Source organism: Penicillium antarcticum, assembly GCF_028974205.1.
Source record: "Penicillium antarcticum strain IBT 31339 chromosome Unknown utg000008l_segment0_segment0, whole genome shotgun sequence".
NCBI classification, from domain to species: Eukaryota; Fungi; Ascomycota; class Eurotiomycetes; order Eurotiales; family Aspergillaceae; genus Penicillium; species Penicillium antarcticum.
Window position 1 is genome coordinate 1,611,479 of NW_026695306.1, and position 16,592 is coordinate 1,628,070.

Sequence of the window (16,592 nt, forward strand, 5' to 3'; positions counted from 1 at the left end):
ACTTAGTGTTTAGTTTGCCTGAATTAATTGTTATATTGGTGTCTCGCGAGATCATGGTTTAATTTGACATGCACTAAATCTGGCAGGATATAAAATCAATGCCCCAATTTGCCCAGCCCTATTTGGCCCCTGCCCATCGTTAGCAGTTTCTGATCCACCAAGACAGCCATACCTGCATAGGTTGATAGATGTAGATGTACAATGCAAGTATTGAGATAGGGTTTCCCAGAACCACTCACCCGAACCCTATTTCGACACCATCCCTATTTAAGTTAGGTCTACATCTTGACATTTGGATGGTGTATCCTGATTACATCTAGTCTTTACCGAAATCCATATAATATAGCCATTTCATTTCATCTCATGAACCTAGAGGCGTCGTGAAGACCACTCACCCCATCTCTGACCATCCCCTTCAACTACTCTGCTCCGTTCCCGTCTCCTTGTCTCCAGATAACCACCACCCATCTCCCTCCACTGTCAATACGAAAGACATCCCCAACAAGCCTCACTCCCGTTCCTATGGATTGAGGGTTTGCAGGTTCATATGATGAACCCACAACAGACCCCAATCTCCATTGAGAACAAAGCAAGACAAGGCTAATAAAAAGAAAAAGAAAAGGAAAGCGTGCTAAAGAAAAACCGGAAGACGGGATATCCCGATACTGACTGAATATCCTCAAGACTTGAGACTACCCACACTGGGGGAAAAGTTGCAGACCATGGGAAAAGGGTATGAGGCGATGTACTGAATTGGGTGTCATATATCACCAGGGAATTGGCCTTCATGTACATCGCCAAATTGCTATCTATAGATTAGATAGGCGCAACGAGTAGCTTGATATCTTCGAGTCTGTTAATCATGAGCAAAGGTGCCACAAGCCGCGGAACTACTGAACGTACCTGGACAGTCTTGAGACAATGTGAAGTTCGGCGCAGACTTCATCCGGTGAGGGACACGCCATGACGGCAGATGACAGACGAAGATGCGCTCTGGGATAGGAACCGCGTATTTGAGATGGCCACCAGCAATGCACAGCGCTGGTAGGTCACAGCGGAGAGGGATGATAAGATGGAGCATCATTCAAAGGGGCACGGCCCAGGGGGTTCATGATTCGTGTATTTCATTTGCCTTCGTCTGTGGCCTCGGCGGAATGAGAAGCTCCGGAGTTCGGTGTGTTGCTAGACATCTGAGAGGGCATTTGGGGCATTTGGTTGAACCCGTTACTGGGTGTACGGTGTTGGTTGGGATGGAAGTGATGTGACTGATGCGGGCTGGAGGAGAAATGAGGTTGCTGCGGGTAATTGCCACGGTTGGGAGGCACTGGTTTTGTGTTAAAGGCGGGAGCTGTGGGACTGGGAACGGCGGGCTGACTCACTGTGTCCAGGCATATACATCATCGGTTGCGGGGGTTGTCCTGACTGCGAGTTCTGGTGCATCATCATGGGCGCACCGCGGCTCGGACTGGGGTATCCGCTATGAGGCTGAGGTGCAGGTGCATGCGGGTATGCATGGGCGGGAGAGGGGGAGTACATAGGCATCTGTTGGTTGTATGGACCCATACCCTGTGGAACTCCCATGAAGGGTCCATTGGACGGCTGCTGCACCATCATTGGAGCTTGCGGGTTCACAAACTGGGGACCGCCCTGGTAGGGTCTCATTTGACCACCTTGAGGGTTGCCATAGAAGGGGGGCATCGGCTGCCCAAAGGCCACTTGGGCTGGGGGCGCCATAGGAGAAGGGTATCCAGGTTGCATTCGGGGAGACGGGAAGACTCCAGAGTTCGAGCCAGACATGTGCATGCGATGGTCGTCGACGTGGGGGGGCCCGTGATGACCCTGAGGATGGAGGTGTCCGCCATTGGGGCCACCAGAAGCAGGGAGACCGGGGTTTCCTTGCTGGAAATGGAAAGACATCCCGTGCTGCTGGGGAATGTTTGGGTTGTTGGATACGGAGCGTCCCTGAGCCGAGGACGGAACAATAGGTTGTTTGAACATTTGATCATATGTCTTTTCCTCGTTACCCTCAATAGTGTCCCAGGTCGGCAAAGTCTTGTACGGGGGTGGAATTCCATCGTTGAAAATGTATGGCTTCTCGGTATGTCCTGCGCCCTCCTTCTTCATGCGCTTGATTGGATTGAACTGGTCCTGGAGAGAAGGTCGCTCCGAGATGGGCTGAGGCTTCCTTGGGCCAAAAAAGGCAGTGGGAGTGGCTGTGCGAGACACGGAACGGCTACGAGAGAAAGGCCGTGGGCTAGCAGTTGTGGCTGAGGGAGCACCGCCAGGGGTGAAAGTACTCGCTGCGGGGTTTGGCTTGAACTCCATAGCCCGAACGTTGAACTTGCTGGATGCAGAAGATCCAGGTCCCTGCGACTTGACAGGGCTAGTGATTCTGTGCTGGTCGCTAGCAGGACCAGTGGGAGGCCCGCGAGCATCCTGGATGGGAAGCGGAGCAGGAACAGGAGCCACACCAGCGCCCTTTCGCTGCTGTAGATTGTCTGCTAGGCGGTGACCAAGCATACCAACACCGGGACGTCCGGGTTGAATAGGTTGCTGGGGGAAACGTCCGTTAGGTCCAGCAAGAGGGCCTGTAGGAGGATAGCCCTGTCGAGAACGTTGGTAGTTTTGGCGATCAGCCGGAGCGACAGGAGGGACAGCACCAGTAGGTCCAGTACCACGAACAGGAGGCTTCGGTTCGGTAGGAGGCGATGTGATTTTAGGCATATCCTTTTCATCCACCCCCTGTTGCTGGGCTTGCTGAGCTCGCTGGATGATTTCCTCTTGCTTCATGCGGTCCTTGGCCAGAATTGGGACAAGGTCCTTGGGCACAGGAGTAGAAAGCTTGAAACTCTTTGAGAATTTCATTAGCTCGTTGAGTTTGACAGTGCGATCATAGGAGGCTTGATTGCGACGACGCTCTTGCATCTTGAGCTTCTCGCTGTTGGCAAATTGGCGGAAATGATCCAGTACCTCTGTCTCCACATTCGCCGTAGCATTTTCGGCAGAAGGACGCTTGACCGCGGGAGGACCAGGCGAGAAAGCCTTGGCTGAGGCGCTCCCACTCTCAATTTCGGCTGAGGGTTGCAATGTGGTTGGCTCAGGCTGCTGGGCTGTGGGTGTCTCCTTCTTTGTAATGGAAGGAACAGATGCAGGGGGGGCGGCCTGCTTGGGAGGTGCGTTGGTAGGCTGGGGAGCAGCTTGCCGGCGCCCAGGAGGGGTATATTTATTTGGCTGGCCAGAGAGCAAAGGAGGGAAAGCCTTCTCCTCGCGGCGAACACCACTGTACTTGTCCTCTTCATCTTGATCGCCAGTGGCAGGTTCCACCAGACCGCGCTCTTCACGCAGGTGAGAATTGTCCGAAGCGGAGCCCTCAATTTCAGCCGCGATACGAGATGCCTTTTCGAGCGCAGCCGAGTAACTAGGATCAGTGCGGTCGAGATGGGTGGTATAGATGCTTTCGTTGTAGTCGCTCTTAAAGCCGGTAAGCCGCTCGTTTGTCTCGAACTGATCCCATCCGGCGGCACTGTTACTGGTCTCAATTGACATATCGACATCGTTCTCAGAAGGTTCCCAGCGCTGTAGTGTACGCTCGCGCATGGCGAGGTTTCCGGAAATGTCGCTGTCGGTCCTGAATCCCTGAGAAGCACCTGTAGGTGAGGTTAGTGCATGTAATATGTGAACGAATCACAATAGTCAACGCTTACCATTGGACACCTTAGCCGAGACTTCAGCAGTAGTGACATTGGGTACAGAGATGTCCGCAATCTCCCGGATATCAAATTGCATGTTATATTCAGGTCCACTGCCCAGATACGGGACCGCGACGTCGCTCACGCCGTTTGTTGTGAGTTGGTCCTCCTGGTCAGCGCGCTGGACCATCTTGAGCGTGAAGGACGAGTCATTTGACTCCAGGGTCGAGTTAGAAAATATACCGCTAAGCTTCTCTCCGGCCTTTGTAGTAATGGTGGTTTGTAGTCCCTGAACTGGTTAGAATAGGCATTGTGCACGGCATTGCGACAGATGCTTACAATGAAGCTGGCGAACAAAAAGACCAGGCGATCATGGGCATGGCTGTCAGGAGTGTTCGATTCCTTTTGGTTTGGCCGTGGAGAGCCAGACTGGCCCCGGTGGGCCATGTTTCCGTTGGATGTGGAGTGGGAGGATCGCTGGGTGATAGGGTTGGTGCCTTGGGTCCAGGCCTTATGAGAGTTGGAGCGCCTGTGTCGCAGAGTATGCATGTGTTAGCAGATTATCATCCAATCCAACTAATGATGATGGCAGTGCTGTGGACGGATCCAACACTTTCAATTGGCGCCCTGAGGCACATGATGTGAGTAACCCCAGCTAGAGGGGCTCCAACAGCATGGCAGGAGCAAGGCCACCGTGGAACATGATCCATTACAAGTAGTATCTCAACTCTAAAAGAGAAAGTCGCAGGCATATCCTCAAAGCGACTGGTGGGGGGAAGGGTTGAACGTACCGTGCACCACCGTCGACTGGGCTACCAGACTGGCGGCGGTTGTCAGACCCCTTGGTACTGTTGGAAGGTCTCAGAGTAGAACGACCAGAGTGAGAGCCAGAGTTGGCATTGCCAGAGGCATTCGCCGTTGGCGCAGAGTTCAGAGCAGACGCCATGTTCACTTAGGTGAAGCTGTGGAACGGGAAGCCACGAAGATGAGGCACGAAGCCACACCGCCTGCACAAACAGGGAAAGAGGGGGGAAATAAGCAGCACCAGCGCGTGGGTGTATCAAGAATGAGAAAGTGAGCGGAGGAATGGAATGGGAAGAAAAGAAGGAGTCGCAAGTTGATGGATTGTTTGGGGGGAAGTCACGCGTATGGTATGGTACCGTGTTACCGCTTCAATTGCGTCGGGAACGTTATGCGTAGATATCTTCATTTTGTATGTGCCACTTGCTTTTAAAGTGAACATGGGCATTTTCGTAGACAATTTGAGATCTTATATACACCATTTACTACAAAGTAAAGACTATGCACTATATTAGAGCTTCACATTTTGCATGTGCTATCCCTTATGAAGTGACGACTCGATATATTATTCGTAGACAGTATCACTTTTTATATAGATCACCTGCTACGGAGTAAACTTTTCATCATCAAAGTACTTTTCTGGTTTTGAATATCACCCGCTACCTATGTGAAGACCATGAACTTTAATGTATAGAAAGCTTCACATTTTGTATAGGCCACCTGGTAAATGATAAAGAACACACACGTTGCTCGTGGACAGCCTCATATTTAGTATGACTTATATACCACTTGGTATTAAGTGAGGACTAAAGGCGTTACTCACAGACAGCTTTATAGTTGATATGTGTCGCCCACTATTAGGTGAAATCTACTCGTATCCGTAGATAGTCTCAGATTCTACATATACCACCCGTGATCGAGTGAAGACCATATCTGTTATTGACTCACTTTCATATTTGAAATAAGCCACCCGCTATCCGAAGACATGTACTTCCACGTCCTACGCTCTTAGAATATTAATATCTCTACCAATTTGTGTGAATGTGCGTTCCTCCAACCCTGTACTTTTCCAAATACCAATAGAAACGAACCAACCCGCATGTCCGCAGTACATGACGTGACCATTTGTCCTGCAATCTACATGTGTGAGCCGCACTTGGTTTCTATGTATATTTGTATGCGATTACGTTATTCTTCCCCTGTTTTGCTCAGGTTTTAAGATGTATAACACGTTAACCCATACTGGGGTCTGTACTACTACTATAGTAGGTGTAGACCCATGCCTAACCTATACAATAGGGTAAATGCTCAGTACCCTGACTATGTGGATAAACGCGGGTCTTGCCGAATGCCAGACTAGTCCGACTTGAGACTTTCTAAGCCTTTGTATGGCTGTAATTCGCTACAATGGATGCATACCGGGAATATAGGGGAACTAGACGCACATGTGATGCTCTGCGATTACTTAACTTAACCTAAGTATATTCTACTTCGTGCCCAATATTAAACTAACGCGCTGGCCTGGTCCCTGATACATTACATTGTATGGTAATAGAGAATACAGTGATAACGCCGATCAGCTGTGCAGACGCGGTAAGGTGGAGGCTGGGCATCATCTTCTTCCCTCCCTCTTTCCACCTTTCCGATGCAATCCTCAAGTCTCCCCTATCCTGGAGAGCCGGATCAACAGACTTCTCCCCAGCGACCCTCGGTGTCTGGATCCGCATCCATGTCTTCACAACAATCTGGTCGCAGTTCCTCCGCCTCGTCTCGGTCACAGTCAAGCAAGAACCCGGTATGTACTTTTGACACTCAATTACTTGCACTGGCTAACGAGTCATTCATTGCCACATAGCCCGATAAACAAATATCTCAAATCGAAAAGAGCGTAACACATCTATTAGTCGCGACAAAACAACTCCTTGAAACTCTCACACAATGGTCCCGCAAGCAGGCCTCGGAAAACGATGTTTCGGACGTGTACGTGCGACTGGGTTATGAGTTCAACCTGGCCTGTAGGGCCTTTAGTGCTATCGGCGTCGATACCTCCGACCTGGGCCCTGTTCCTGACCTCCTCCGGACCATCCTTGAAGACACCCTCAGCCAAGATGCCTCCGCGCAAAGCCTCGATCGATATCTCCCCCGAATCCGCGATATCATAATAAATCTTCTCCATGGACTCAAGAAGAAGCAGGCTCGTTTACGCTCACGGCAGCAACGCGATGATGGCAGGCCTTCGACAGGGCGGCAGGCCAGTGCGGGAAGCATCGCTAGCGGACAGGCCATCGGCCAGCTGTATGATGAAGCCGCAGCCTCTACGATGCCATCGACAGCCCAGTCCCCGAAACGATCTAACCGACGATTTGGTAGCGGTGGCTCTCTGGAGGACCAACCGGCCATCAATCGAACTTCTTCGGCGCCTTCGGCGAGTGACACACGGGGCAGCAGCTACACCGAAAGAGAGACCTCTCGGCGAGAGGCGCAACAAATGCTCTCTCAGCCCTCCCCCATGGAGGGTGACACAACCCCTCGGCCAGCTAATACCCAACCCCCTACCTATACAACCCCGACTGGATTCCCTGCACCTCCACCCCCCCCACCACCACCACCAAAAGAGGATGATGCACTGGGCGCCTTACAGCGAAGCGGCGAGCTTGAACGACGTGCATCTCGTCGATTCTCCGCATACCAGATCCAGAAGCACTTGGGCACCTCCACCAACGGTGTTCCCGTCCTCCCTACCCAAAATTCTCCCATCCCCAACCGTGGCCGCGATGTCCGTGAATCGCTAAATGCAGTTCGCCTTCGAGGTTCTTACACTCACACAAGACAACGATCCAACAACCGTCTCCAAGAAGCCGCCAAGGGCGCACAGGCGCAGACACCTGCAAAAATTCCGGATGTGGTGAAGGAGGAACCAACACCGCCATCTACGGCGCAGGCTCCAGAACCAGCTGCTGAGACTGCACCCGAAGCGCCCGAGAAGGATGATTCCGGGAGCAAGCACAACTCCGGAGAATCCGCTATTGTTCCGCCTCCAATCGTCCCCCAACCCCAGGAGAAGTCGCTCGAGGAAGCCTTTGAGCCCGCGAAGCCAGCACCGCAGACTCCCAAGGGTGACATCTTCGGACCATCCCAGATCGCGACACCTCCTTCGGCTGCGCAATTTTCTACTGAACAGCCTTCGCCCGGTAAGGAGCTTACATTGTTCCTGCAATACAAGAGCAAAATCAAGAAGTATGTCCTCCCGGATGGCATTGCAGAACTTACAATTGGACGTCTACAACTTGCATTCATTGAAAAATTCGCCTGGAACACCCACGACAACGGCGTGGACCTGCCTGAAATCTACATCCAAGACCCAATTTCAGGTATCCGTCATGAATTGGAGGATCTCAATGATGTAAAGGACCGGTCCGTCCTGGTTCTGAACGTGGACAACCTGGATGAGGTGAAGAAGCACTTTGACGACGGCCTTGGAAGCGTGCGTCTTCTCGTGGAAGGTGTCAAGGAGGCTCTCTCTGGCCAGGGAAACGCCATCCAACGAGTTTCAGAACGCCAGGTCGAGGCTGCCAAAGAAATAGCACGCCTGGCTGCCGCCCCTCCCAAATCGGCTGCCACTGGCTCGAATGCAGTGGTTGCTGGAAGTGGTAGCCAGCTCGCAGAACTACAAAGCTTGCGTCGTGACCTGGCTGTTTTGCGACAGACCTACTCTAACTTTACGGCAGATGTCAATACCTCAATGAGTGCTGTTCGTGCCAAGGCAAGTAAGGTCAAGACTGCTGCCGAAGACGTCACCATCCCATCATACGAAGGCGACGCCGGCCGGGCTCGCGTCAACACCGGCAAGAAGGAGCTTGCAGGTGAATCCGAGCGATTGGTCGCTCGTGTCGATGATCTCCAAGACTTGGTTGAGGATCTCCGTAAGGACGTGGTCACCCGTGGTGTCCGTCCTCTTCCCAGACAATTGGAGGGTGTCAGCCGCGACATCAGCACAGTCATGAAGGAGATCAAGAAAATGCAAGACTTCTTGGGCCGCGAGAAGCCCATTTGGACCAAGATTTGGGAGAAGGAGTTGCAGTTGGTTTGCGAGGAGCGAGACCAGCTTACCATGCAGGAAGACTTGGCTGCCGATCTACAAGACGATCTCGAGAAGGCTACCCAGACATTTGCATTGGTCGAGCAAGCTACCAAGGAGCAAGTCATGTCCAACGGAACCCCCGGCAGTGCGGCACGTGCTCCATCTCGGACTCTTGGAATTGATCCCACTGTCGACCCAATGAAGGCCAAGGATGGTGTTCTTGGTGAAGTCCGCGCCTTGCAGCCCAACCATGAAAGCCGACTTGAGGCGATTGAACGAGCAGAGAAAGCTCGGGCGAAGGAGCTCGAGACGCGACGAATTGGCCTGTTCCAGAAGGAACTTGGGGCCTTTGTTGAAGAAGGAAAACTGAAGAAGAGTGGTGGTTTCGAAGAGACTGAGCGCCTTCGCACTGCCAAGGATGATCGCATCCGAAGGGAAGTTTGGGAGAGGCAGCAAGCACGTAATATTGAGATGGCGAGATTGGAGGCGGAAGCTATCGCTGCTCAGGCTGGACAGACTACCGAGGCCAAGGAAGAGGGTGAGGGCGATGGTGGTGATGGTGATGCCCAGGAATCGGGTGACACCGAGAAGGCAGCCGACGATGAAGACGCCAAAGAGCCAGCGAAGGAGGACTCGGCGAGCGATGAAAAGCCACTACCGGCCGAACCTGAGGAAAAGAAAGAAGGCTCCGACGGTCTCCCCTCTTCGCCTGCCTTGCTCTAGGCATACTCATTCATCCCCAATTCCCGACAGCTCTGCCCGTCACCAGCCATTCCTTACCAGCGATTTCATACTTTGTTCAGGTGAACCACACCACACCGCATCGGTTTCCTAGATGTTTTTGTTTCTTTCTGCATCGGACATGGCATCGGGGCTCTCATTTCGCATGTCCTTTTAGCGAATCCTTCGGCGTGTTTCCTGTGCCGGTCCTTGCAGTTTGGATTTCTCATGTCATTTACTGACGATACCCTACCACACTCTGTGGCTTCCTGCATTTAGTCCTTGATTTTGAAATGATATGAGACATGCTTGTTGTTGTATGTATCATGTAATGTGTAAGTTAACATAGTACGTGCGCTGGACTTGACTCGATTCACTTGTACACATGAATCTACCTGTAGTCAACAAATAACAAATAACCCATGTAATAAAGAACAAACCAACACCCGATTGGCCAAACAAACAAAAGCTGCACGAGGCTCAAGCCCAAACTAGCGCCTGCACCTCGCCTGCACAGATCCGAAACCCCAGCCATCGGAATTGACCAAGCAGGTTTCTTTATAGATCAGCCCAACCCTCCCAAAGATTTTCAGATCTGTAGATCTATCAACGTCCCTCAACATCAAATCCATACCCACACAGTACAAACCCAGGATCCACTTTAAGGCTTTGTTTTGTCAACAATCAACATCGGGTACCAAGACCAAAACCAACACCAAAACATATCCAAACAAAACCGGCTCAGCACAAGATTTCTGTTTCGACTGGGTCATTTACGGTTTCTCAGATTTATCCCGTACTAGACACGGACCGTTCGTTCGACACGGTCACCAGTCACAGCTCCGCAATTTCAGCTCTAGCTTGTATTTCAACACAAGAGACGGATTGGAATACGATCTACAACAACTAGCGGTCTACCCCAGGTAGCCATGCATCTCATCCCACTCCTGAGCGTATGGCTGTCAATATTAGACACAGCACAAAGCGCAGAGTCGTCAGCAGGCCCAGTGTTGAGATCTAATGGAAATGGCACATCAACAACAATAAAAACAACACCATCCTCACCGGCAGAGTTCATCCTGCACCATGCTATCGCATCAAAGTTAGCTTCCGGCCCTGCGAGCGGCGTTCGAAAGATGAGCGCAGACGAAGGCGAGAAATTCTTCTTTGAGGATTGGTATTTCGAGAATCAGAATGGGAATTCAGACTCAGCGAGTGGATTGCGATTACGGGGTCGGGATTTGTATCATCGGGATTGGAATGGGAGTAGTAGTCTCTCTACAGAACCCGATACCGAAGATGGTGAGGAAGATGAAGATGAATACGACTACACATCCGCCCAATTCATCGCTCAATCATTCCCATTCGAGCCTTCTTTCTCTCAACTCTCAGGCGGGAGCTCGAACTCGGACTCGGACTCGGACACAGACTCGGCTTCTGATGCGCTGTTCCGTCTCGAAGCGCGAAACTTCGAATGTCCTAGTGGTACATCGGCATGTACATCCATCGGCCGATCCGATCGCTGTTGCGGCTCTGGAGAGACGTGTCAGATTGTCACTGATACCGGACATGGAACTGTCGGGTGTTGTCCTAGTTGGAAGAAATGTTCGGGGATGATTGGGTCGTGTGCGAGTGGGTATTCGGCTTGTGCTTCGGCTCTTGGGGGTGGGTGTTGTATTCCTGGGTATGATTGTGTGGCTGGGGGGTGTAAGTACTTTTTTTTCATATATCTCTACTCTATCGCGAAGGGTGATATACGGCGGATATGTGGATGGAAGATGCTAATTTGGGTCTGGTAGGTGCATACATCACTGTTGTTACTGTGACTGTTCATTCAACGGTTATGGTATCGACTGTGACATACTCGACTAGTCCGGTGCCGAGTACTGTCACCTCTTCAACTTCGTCTTCAACATCGACATCAAAGTCAAGTCAAACAACAGCAACCGAAACAACAGACAGTCTAGCTCCACCCGCTCGACCAACGAACCGATCGACAGCAACAAGCGTAACTACCGGCGACGACGTCTGTCCTACAGGATTCTACGCCTGTTCCGCCGTCTATCACGGAGGTTGTTGCCGCACAGGCCGCAACTGTGATACGACCTCATGCCCAACCACATCTTCTACAACTATGACATCGAACGGTGTGACGATCGTTGCGCCTGTTGCTTCTACAACAGAGAACGCTGGCGGCAGTGGGAGCAGAAACCGCTGTGCCAATGGCTGGTTTAGCTGTGCAGATACTGTAGGCGGGGGATGTTGTCCTACAGGCTTTGCCTGTGGTGCTAGCTGTACAGCGACTGATACTGCCTCTGCGACGACCGTTGCGAAGGGGCAGGCTACTAATGGAGCGGGGATTGGACGGGAGATATCGAGGGTTATACTTGGAGTTGGTATTCTAGGCGGGTTGTTAATGTAATTAGCCATAGAGTAATGAAGTGATGTCCGTAAACAGCAATTCAATCCGTGGAATGTTCCCCCATGGGGTCATTAGTAATCGGGCTAAACGCAGCACCGGTTGCTGTTCTCGGATCACCGAATCTCGCCGACGTCGGTAACCTTCTCTTCTCCTCACTTCACTTCTTCACATCAGTTTTTAGGTCTTTGTGGTAAGTTGCTGGTTTTGTTTTACTTCTAGTTCCCTGACTTCCCCTCAATGCGCTTTCAATTCTTCAATCGTCCCATACTAACTGCCATACCGGCTGACAGGTCTCCGAGCCTCCGCCCATCATGTCCGACGCTCCCCAGAAGCCCCTTCCCTTCGTCTACCAGTTCGCCGCCGGCGCGGTGGCTGGTGTGTCCGAGGTATGTTGATCCATGCTTTCAAGCAGTTCCGACGCTCGATTGTTGTGTTGGAATCCCGCGATATGAATTCTGGTGGCTAATGCGTCCCCGCACGAGCAGATCTTGATCATGTATGCAGCTTCCTTGCTCTCTTTCTTGGCCTTTTAGGTCATATTCTTGCAGATATAGTTGGTATGATATTGGCAAAGGACTCAATTGACAATGCGCGGCTTGCAGGTACCCATTGGACGTGATCAAGACTCGAATGTAAGCAACTACCGGTCGCATAAGCAGGTCGCATGACATTGGCTAACCTTGTTCTTTTACAGTCAACTCCAGACCAAGACCGCTATTGCCGGTGCTGAGCACTACAATGGCATGTTCGATTGCTTCCGCAAGATTGTCAAGCACGAAGGGTATGTTATGGCCCAATGATCCGCGTTGGATATCGCTAATCAGCGATTACAGTGCTTCCCGTCTATATCGTGGTATCTCCGCCCCCATTCTGATGGAAGCTCCCAAGCGTGCGACCAAGTTCGCCGCCAACGACAGCTGGGGCACCTTCTACCGTGGCCTATTCGGCGTTGAGAAGCAGACCCAAGGCCTGGCTACCCTGACCGGTGCCACAGCCGGTGCCACCGAGGCATTCGTCGTCGTTCCCTTCGAGCTCGTCAAGATTCGTCTGCAGGACAAGGCCCAGGCTCACAAGTACAACGGCATGTTCGATGTTGTGAAGAAGATCGTCGCCCAGGAAGGTCCCATGGCCCTGTACAACGGTCTCGAATCGACAATGTGGCGCCACATCCTCTGGAACGCTGGTTACTTCGGCTGTATCTTCCAGGTCCGCGCTCAGCTTCCCGCCGTCGAGCCCGGTAACAAGAGTCAGCAGACCCGCAACGACCTGATCGCCGGTACCATCGGTGGTATTACCGGTACCGTCCTCAACACCCCCATGGATGTCGTCAAGTCTCGTATCCAGAACACCTCCAAGGTCGCCGGCCAGACCCCCAAGTACAACTGGGCCTGGCCCGCCATTGGCACCGTTATGAAGGAGGAGGGCTTTTCCGCTCTGTACAAGGGCTTCACTCCTAAGGTTCTGCGTCTCGGACCCGGTGGTGGTATCCTGCTCGTCGTCTTCACCGGTGTCATGGACTTCTTCCGTGGCATGCGTGGCGAGTAAATACATCCATTCTAGATGAATGTGAATGTGTTTGCGGTTGAATGTTGAAGGTGTTTCTCAAAAGCAGAATGCAATTTGTTACCCTACCATGGACCTTCCCCTGTCCCCTCACCCTGACCCTGACCCCTTTGCCCCGATACCCTCTTCGAATAGCCTTTTCATCTTGGGTTCAGTATTGATAGAGCATGTGCATGTGAAGAACGTTTTGATTCGATTTCTTGTCTCTCTATGCTCCTTGTCTTGATATATAACATGGTTGCGAGATACACATAGAAAACAAAGATTTCGTATTTCTTTCCTCCGATGCTTAGATTAGTAAATTGAGTAGCAGTCTACATGGCTGTGATGTATCAAAATTAAATTCGCTCCTGGCAGGAGAGCCAATTTTTAGATAATAGGAAAAAGGTCTAGTTATAATGCGACAGAAAATCAACAAGAGATTGCAGATATAATTATAAACTGCTTAAACAACAAACTAGAATGCAGTACACATAAAGCATACACCATCAAACCAACCCAACCCAACCCCTATCTAGACAATTACGCCCTCCTTATTCTCCGCAGTAGGACCATCTCCCTTACCAGAATCATCAACCTCAACCTTTTCCTCAGGCTCCCACATAGCCTCGCGCATAAACGTACTGCGCGCCCGAATCTGCGGACCCTTCATAACTAGCACAACAGGAACAACCGACAACGCAACCCCAATAAAGCCCAGCAAAGTACCAGCCCAGCCAAAACCAAGGTTACTAAAAAGCTGCGGCGAAGCCAACGGCAAGAAAGCACCAAACGAATTCCGGCCCAGCGAAGCTGCAGACAATGCACTCGCCGCGTAGCGCTCGTACGCATCAGTCAGGTAGTTCACGACCGCCATGTAGATCGAGTAAATGCCAATACCGGCAGCGGCGATACCGATCGTCGGGACAATCCAGTGGATATCGGGCTGACTGGCCCATCCATACCAGAATAATCCCGCAGCGAAGAGTAGACTACCTGGTATGGAAGTGTACAATCTCGCCTCAGGAATAGGACGACCGGGTTTCTCGGTATTGCGTCGCGAAGAGCGGAAATAGAACCAATCCTGCAGGGGATTGATGATCGTTCCGATGATTGCTCCGACTGAGATGGCTAGCTGCACCAATCCTGTTGCCAGTGTGCTCCAATTGTAGTTCGTGCTGTAGGTTTGCACTACACTGCTGAAGAATAGGTACAGGATTCCCCAGGCGAAACTGATCCATAGCGTGAAGAAGATTACCACCGGTTCGGTGGTTAGCATGCGTGTTGGGCGTTGGAAGGAGATTTGAAGGAGGCGGAATTTGCTTGGTGCGTCGATTTCGGCGGCAGCGTAGACTGGTTTTCCGGTTTCCTTGCGGATCTTACGTGCGCGCTTTTTGAGGATTACGTCTGGACGGGTTTCGCGGAGGATTACCCAGAATACTGGGATTAGGGCTGCGTTGTAGATGATTTGGATGTAGAAGATCCTGTGGTAGAATGTTAAATGGATGTTTCTTCTTTCTGAATTATATATCTTTTGGTTTGATATAGAAAGGCAGAGGAGGTGGGGAGGGGGGTACTCACCAACGCCATGGCTCAGGCTTGGGAATCTGCACAATAGCAGATCCAATGAAAGGACCCAATGCAATACCGACAACACTAGTAAAACCGAAGATGGACATCGGCAGACTGCGTGCATGCTCACCTAGCCAGACATCACTGATACTTCCACCAACGATGTTAATCGAGACGGAGGAAGCACCGCCACCGAAAAACCGGGTCACGACTAGGGTCGCGAAGTTCTTAGCGAATGCAGACGGGAACAGCGAGATGACTAGGATGATATACGCCACGAAGTATCCGGGCATACGACCAGAAGACTCGGTGAGAGGCACAAAGATCAAGGGCCAGAAGGCCGCGCCCATGTTCCAGGACGTGGTGGCCCAGTACAGGTTTGGGAAGGGAGAGTTCTGGACATTGAACTCTTTTTCCATCCAGTCGTTTCCGGAGCCATAGGTTCCGGCTGGGAGACCGGTTAAGATGGAGCTGTGAGTGTGTTAGTTATTGGTACTTTGTTTGAGTAAAGTCGGGTTGGAATGGGGGTTGTCATACATGAAGCAGACAGTGATGGTCAGCAGCCATTTGTACTTGATACCCCAGTTGAAAGGGTTCTCAGGATCATCAGGACCATCCCAGGTGTGAATGATGATATCCTTATAAGCAGGCATCTCAGCACGAACATCTTGGTTTATCAGTCCCTTGAGTCTGGGGTATCGTTAGTTCATGATTTCCCACGGGGAAAGGTAAGTCTCAAAATTGGGGTTACTGACTTGCCCATGAAGCCCGTAGGCTTGGGAACCTGCTTAGAAATTGGCGTTTCATCAGCAGGCTTAGATTCAACAGTCTGCTCAGTCTCATAGACTGAGTTGCCACGGATCTCATCTTGACCAGCCATGACGGAAATGTTGAAAGACTGCAAATGTCAGACCTGTCACATTAAAAAGCAAAGAAGAAAAAGAAAAACAGAAATTAAATAATATGCAGTAACAGGTCCGACCGGGATTGGCCGGGGCATCATTCTCAAATTTTACCAAATGCAATTTTCTCCAAAAATTGTTGGAACCTCATTCAATCCCGATGTCTCCGCTCGGCATGCCGAGAGCCAACAAGCGGTTGGGTCTCCCCTTTCGGGAACCCGGTCGGGAGTGGCGGACTGTTCTGATATTCCACCGACACTCCACTCTTCCTTGCTGGTGGAGCTTATTTCAAGAAGATTTCATCATTGCCTGCACAATATTGGGCGTTCTGGCTGACCGGTTCCTTCCACTTTGCCCAGACCGCGAACTACATTCAGTGCTCCCTGCCTTGATTTCACTGCCGAGGTTCCACCGCGCCAGGGATGCGCATGTTCCACTCTGAGCATTTTACATGTAATTATGGCTAGATTGATGGCGTCATATGCAGATTCGGAGGTCGGCTTACATTGAATGAAATGTTTGGTTAGCTGCTCACTAAATGAGGCGGAGTGTGTTTCGGTACTGGTAATCTCTATAGCTATAGACGGACAATTTGACACAGGAAATAGATGGGGTTGACAGTTTCGCAAACTTTTGAGCAGAATTTGATTTTTCTCAAAGTTTATATTGCATTAGTTGACTGTACATGTCCTCTGCTGTATGTAGCAGTCGGCCCGGCTATTAGGCACGAAACAAGGGATCATCATTCTACGCTATGTAAAATAGCCGGCAAGGGCATTCAAGACACGAAATGTTTCTAATTCCTTGATATCTCATAGCTAAGCGGCATTTATTGTCATCCGAACTGTTTAGCTGCCTGACTG

At 51.1% G+C, this 16,592-nt stretch overlaps 4 protein-coding genes across 4 annotated transcripts; 2 read left to right on the plus strand and 2 right to left on the minus strand.

The window, feature by feature from the left end:
- Positions 1–1,124: 1,124 nt before the first annotated feature.
- Positions 1,125–4,635, minus strand: N7508_008126 (putative PAB1 binding protein (Pbp1); the record flags this gene model as incomplete). The annotated part of the gene is made up of 5 exons (XM_058466190.1): positions 1,125–1,324; positions 1,380–3,647; positions 3,705–3,978; positions 4,029–4,218; positions 4,481–4,635. The coding sequence occupies 5 exons, from the start codon at positions 4,633–4,635 to the stop codon at positions 1,125–1,127; spliced, it is 3,087 nt and encodes a 1,028-aa protein (XP_058317518.1).
- A 1,584-nt stretch (positions 4,636–6,219) lies between these two features.
- Positions 6,220–9,294, plus strand: N7508_008127 (formin-mediated actin nucleation enhancer; the record flags this gene model as incomplete). Its single annotated transcript, XM_058466191.1, has 2 exons — positions 6,220–6,285; positions 6,346–9,294. The coding sequence occupies 2 exons, from the start codon at positions 6,220–6,222 to the stop codon at positions 9,292–9,294; spliced, it is 3,015 nt and encodes a 1,004-aa protein (XP_058317519.1).
- Positions 9,295–10,202: 908 nt separating this feature from the next.
- Positions 10,203–13,258, plus strand: N7508_008128 (uncharacterized protein; the record flags this gene model as incomplete). Its single annotated transcript, XM_058466192.1, has 6 exons — positions 10,203–11,086; positions 11,164–11,539; positions 12,004–12,099; positions 12,338–12,345; positions 12,408–12,494; positions 12,547–13,258. Coding segments are annotated over 6 exons (2,163 nt in total), but the record flags the coding sequence as incomplete, so codon positions are not given.
- Positions 13,259–13,790: 532 nt separating this feature from the next.
- Positions 13,791–15,707, minus strand: N7508_008129 (uncharacterized protein; the record flags this gene model as incomplete). Its single annotated transcript, XM_058466193.1, has 4 exons — positions 13,791–14,739; positions 14,837–15,298; positions 15,365–15,517; positions 15,583–15,707. 4 exons carry the CDS (start codon positions 15,705–15,707, stop codon positions 13,791–13,793), a joined length of 1,689 nt encoding a protein of 562 aa, XP_058317521.1.
- Between the last annotated feature and the right edge of the window lie 885 nt (positions 15,708–16,592).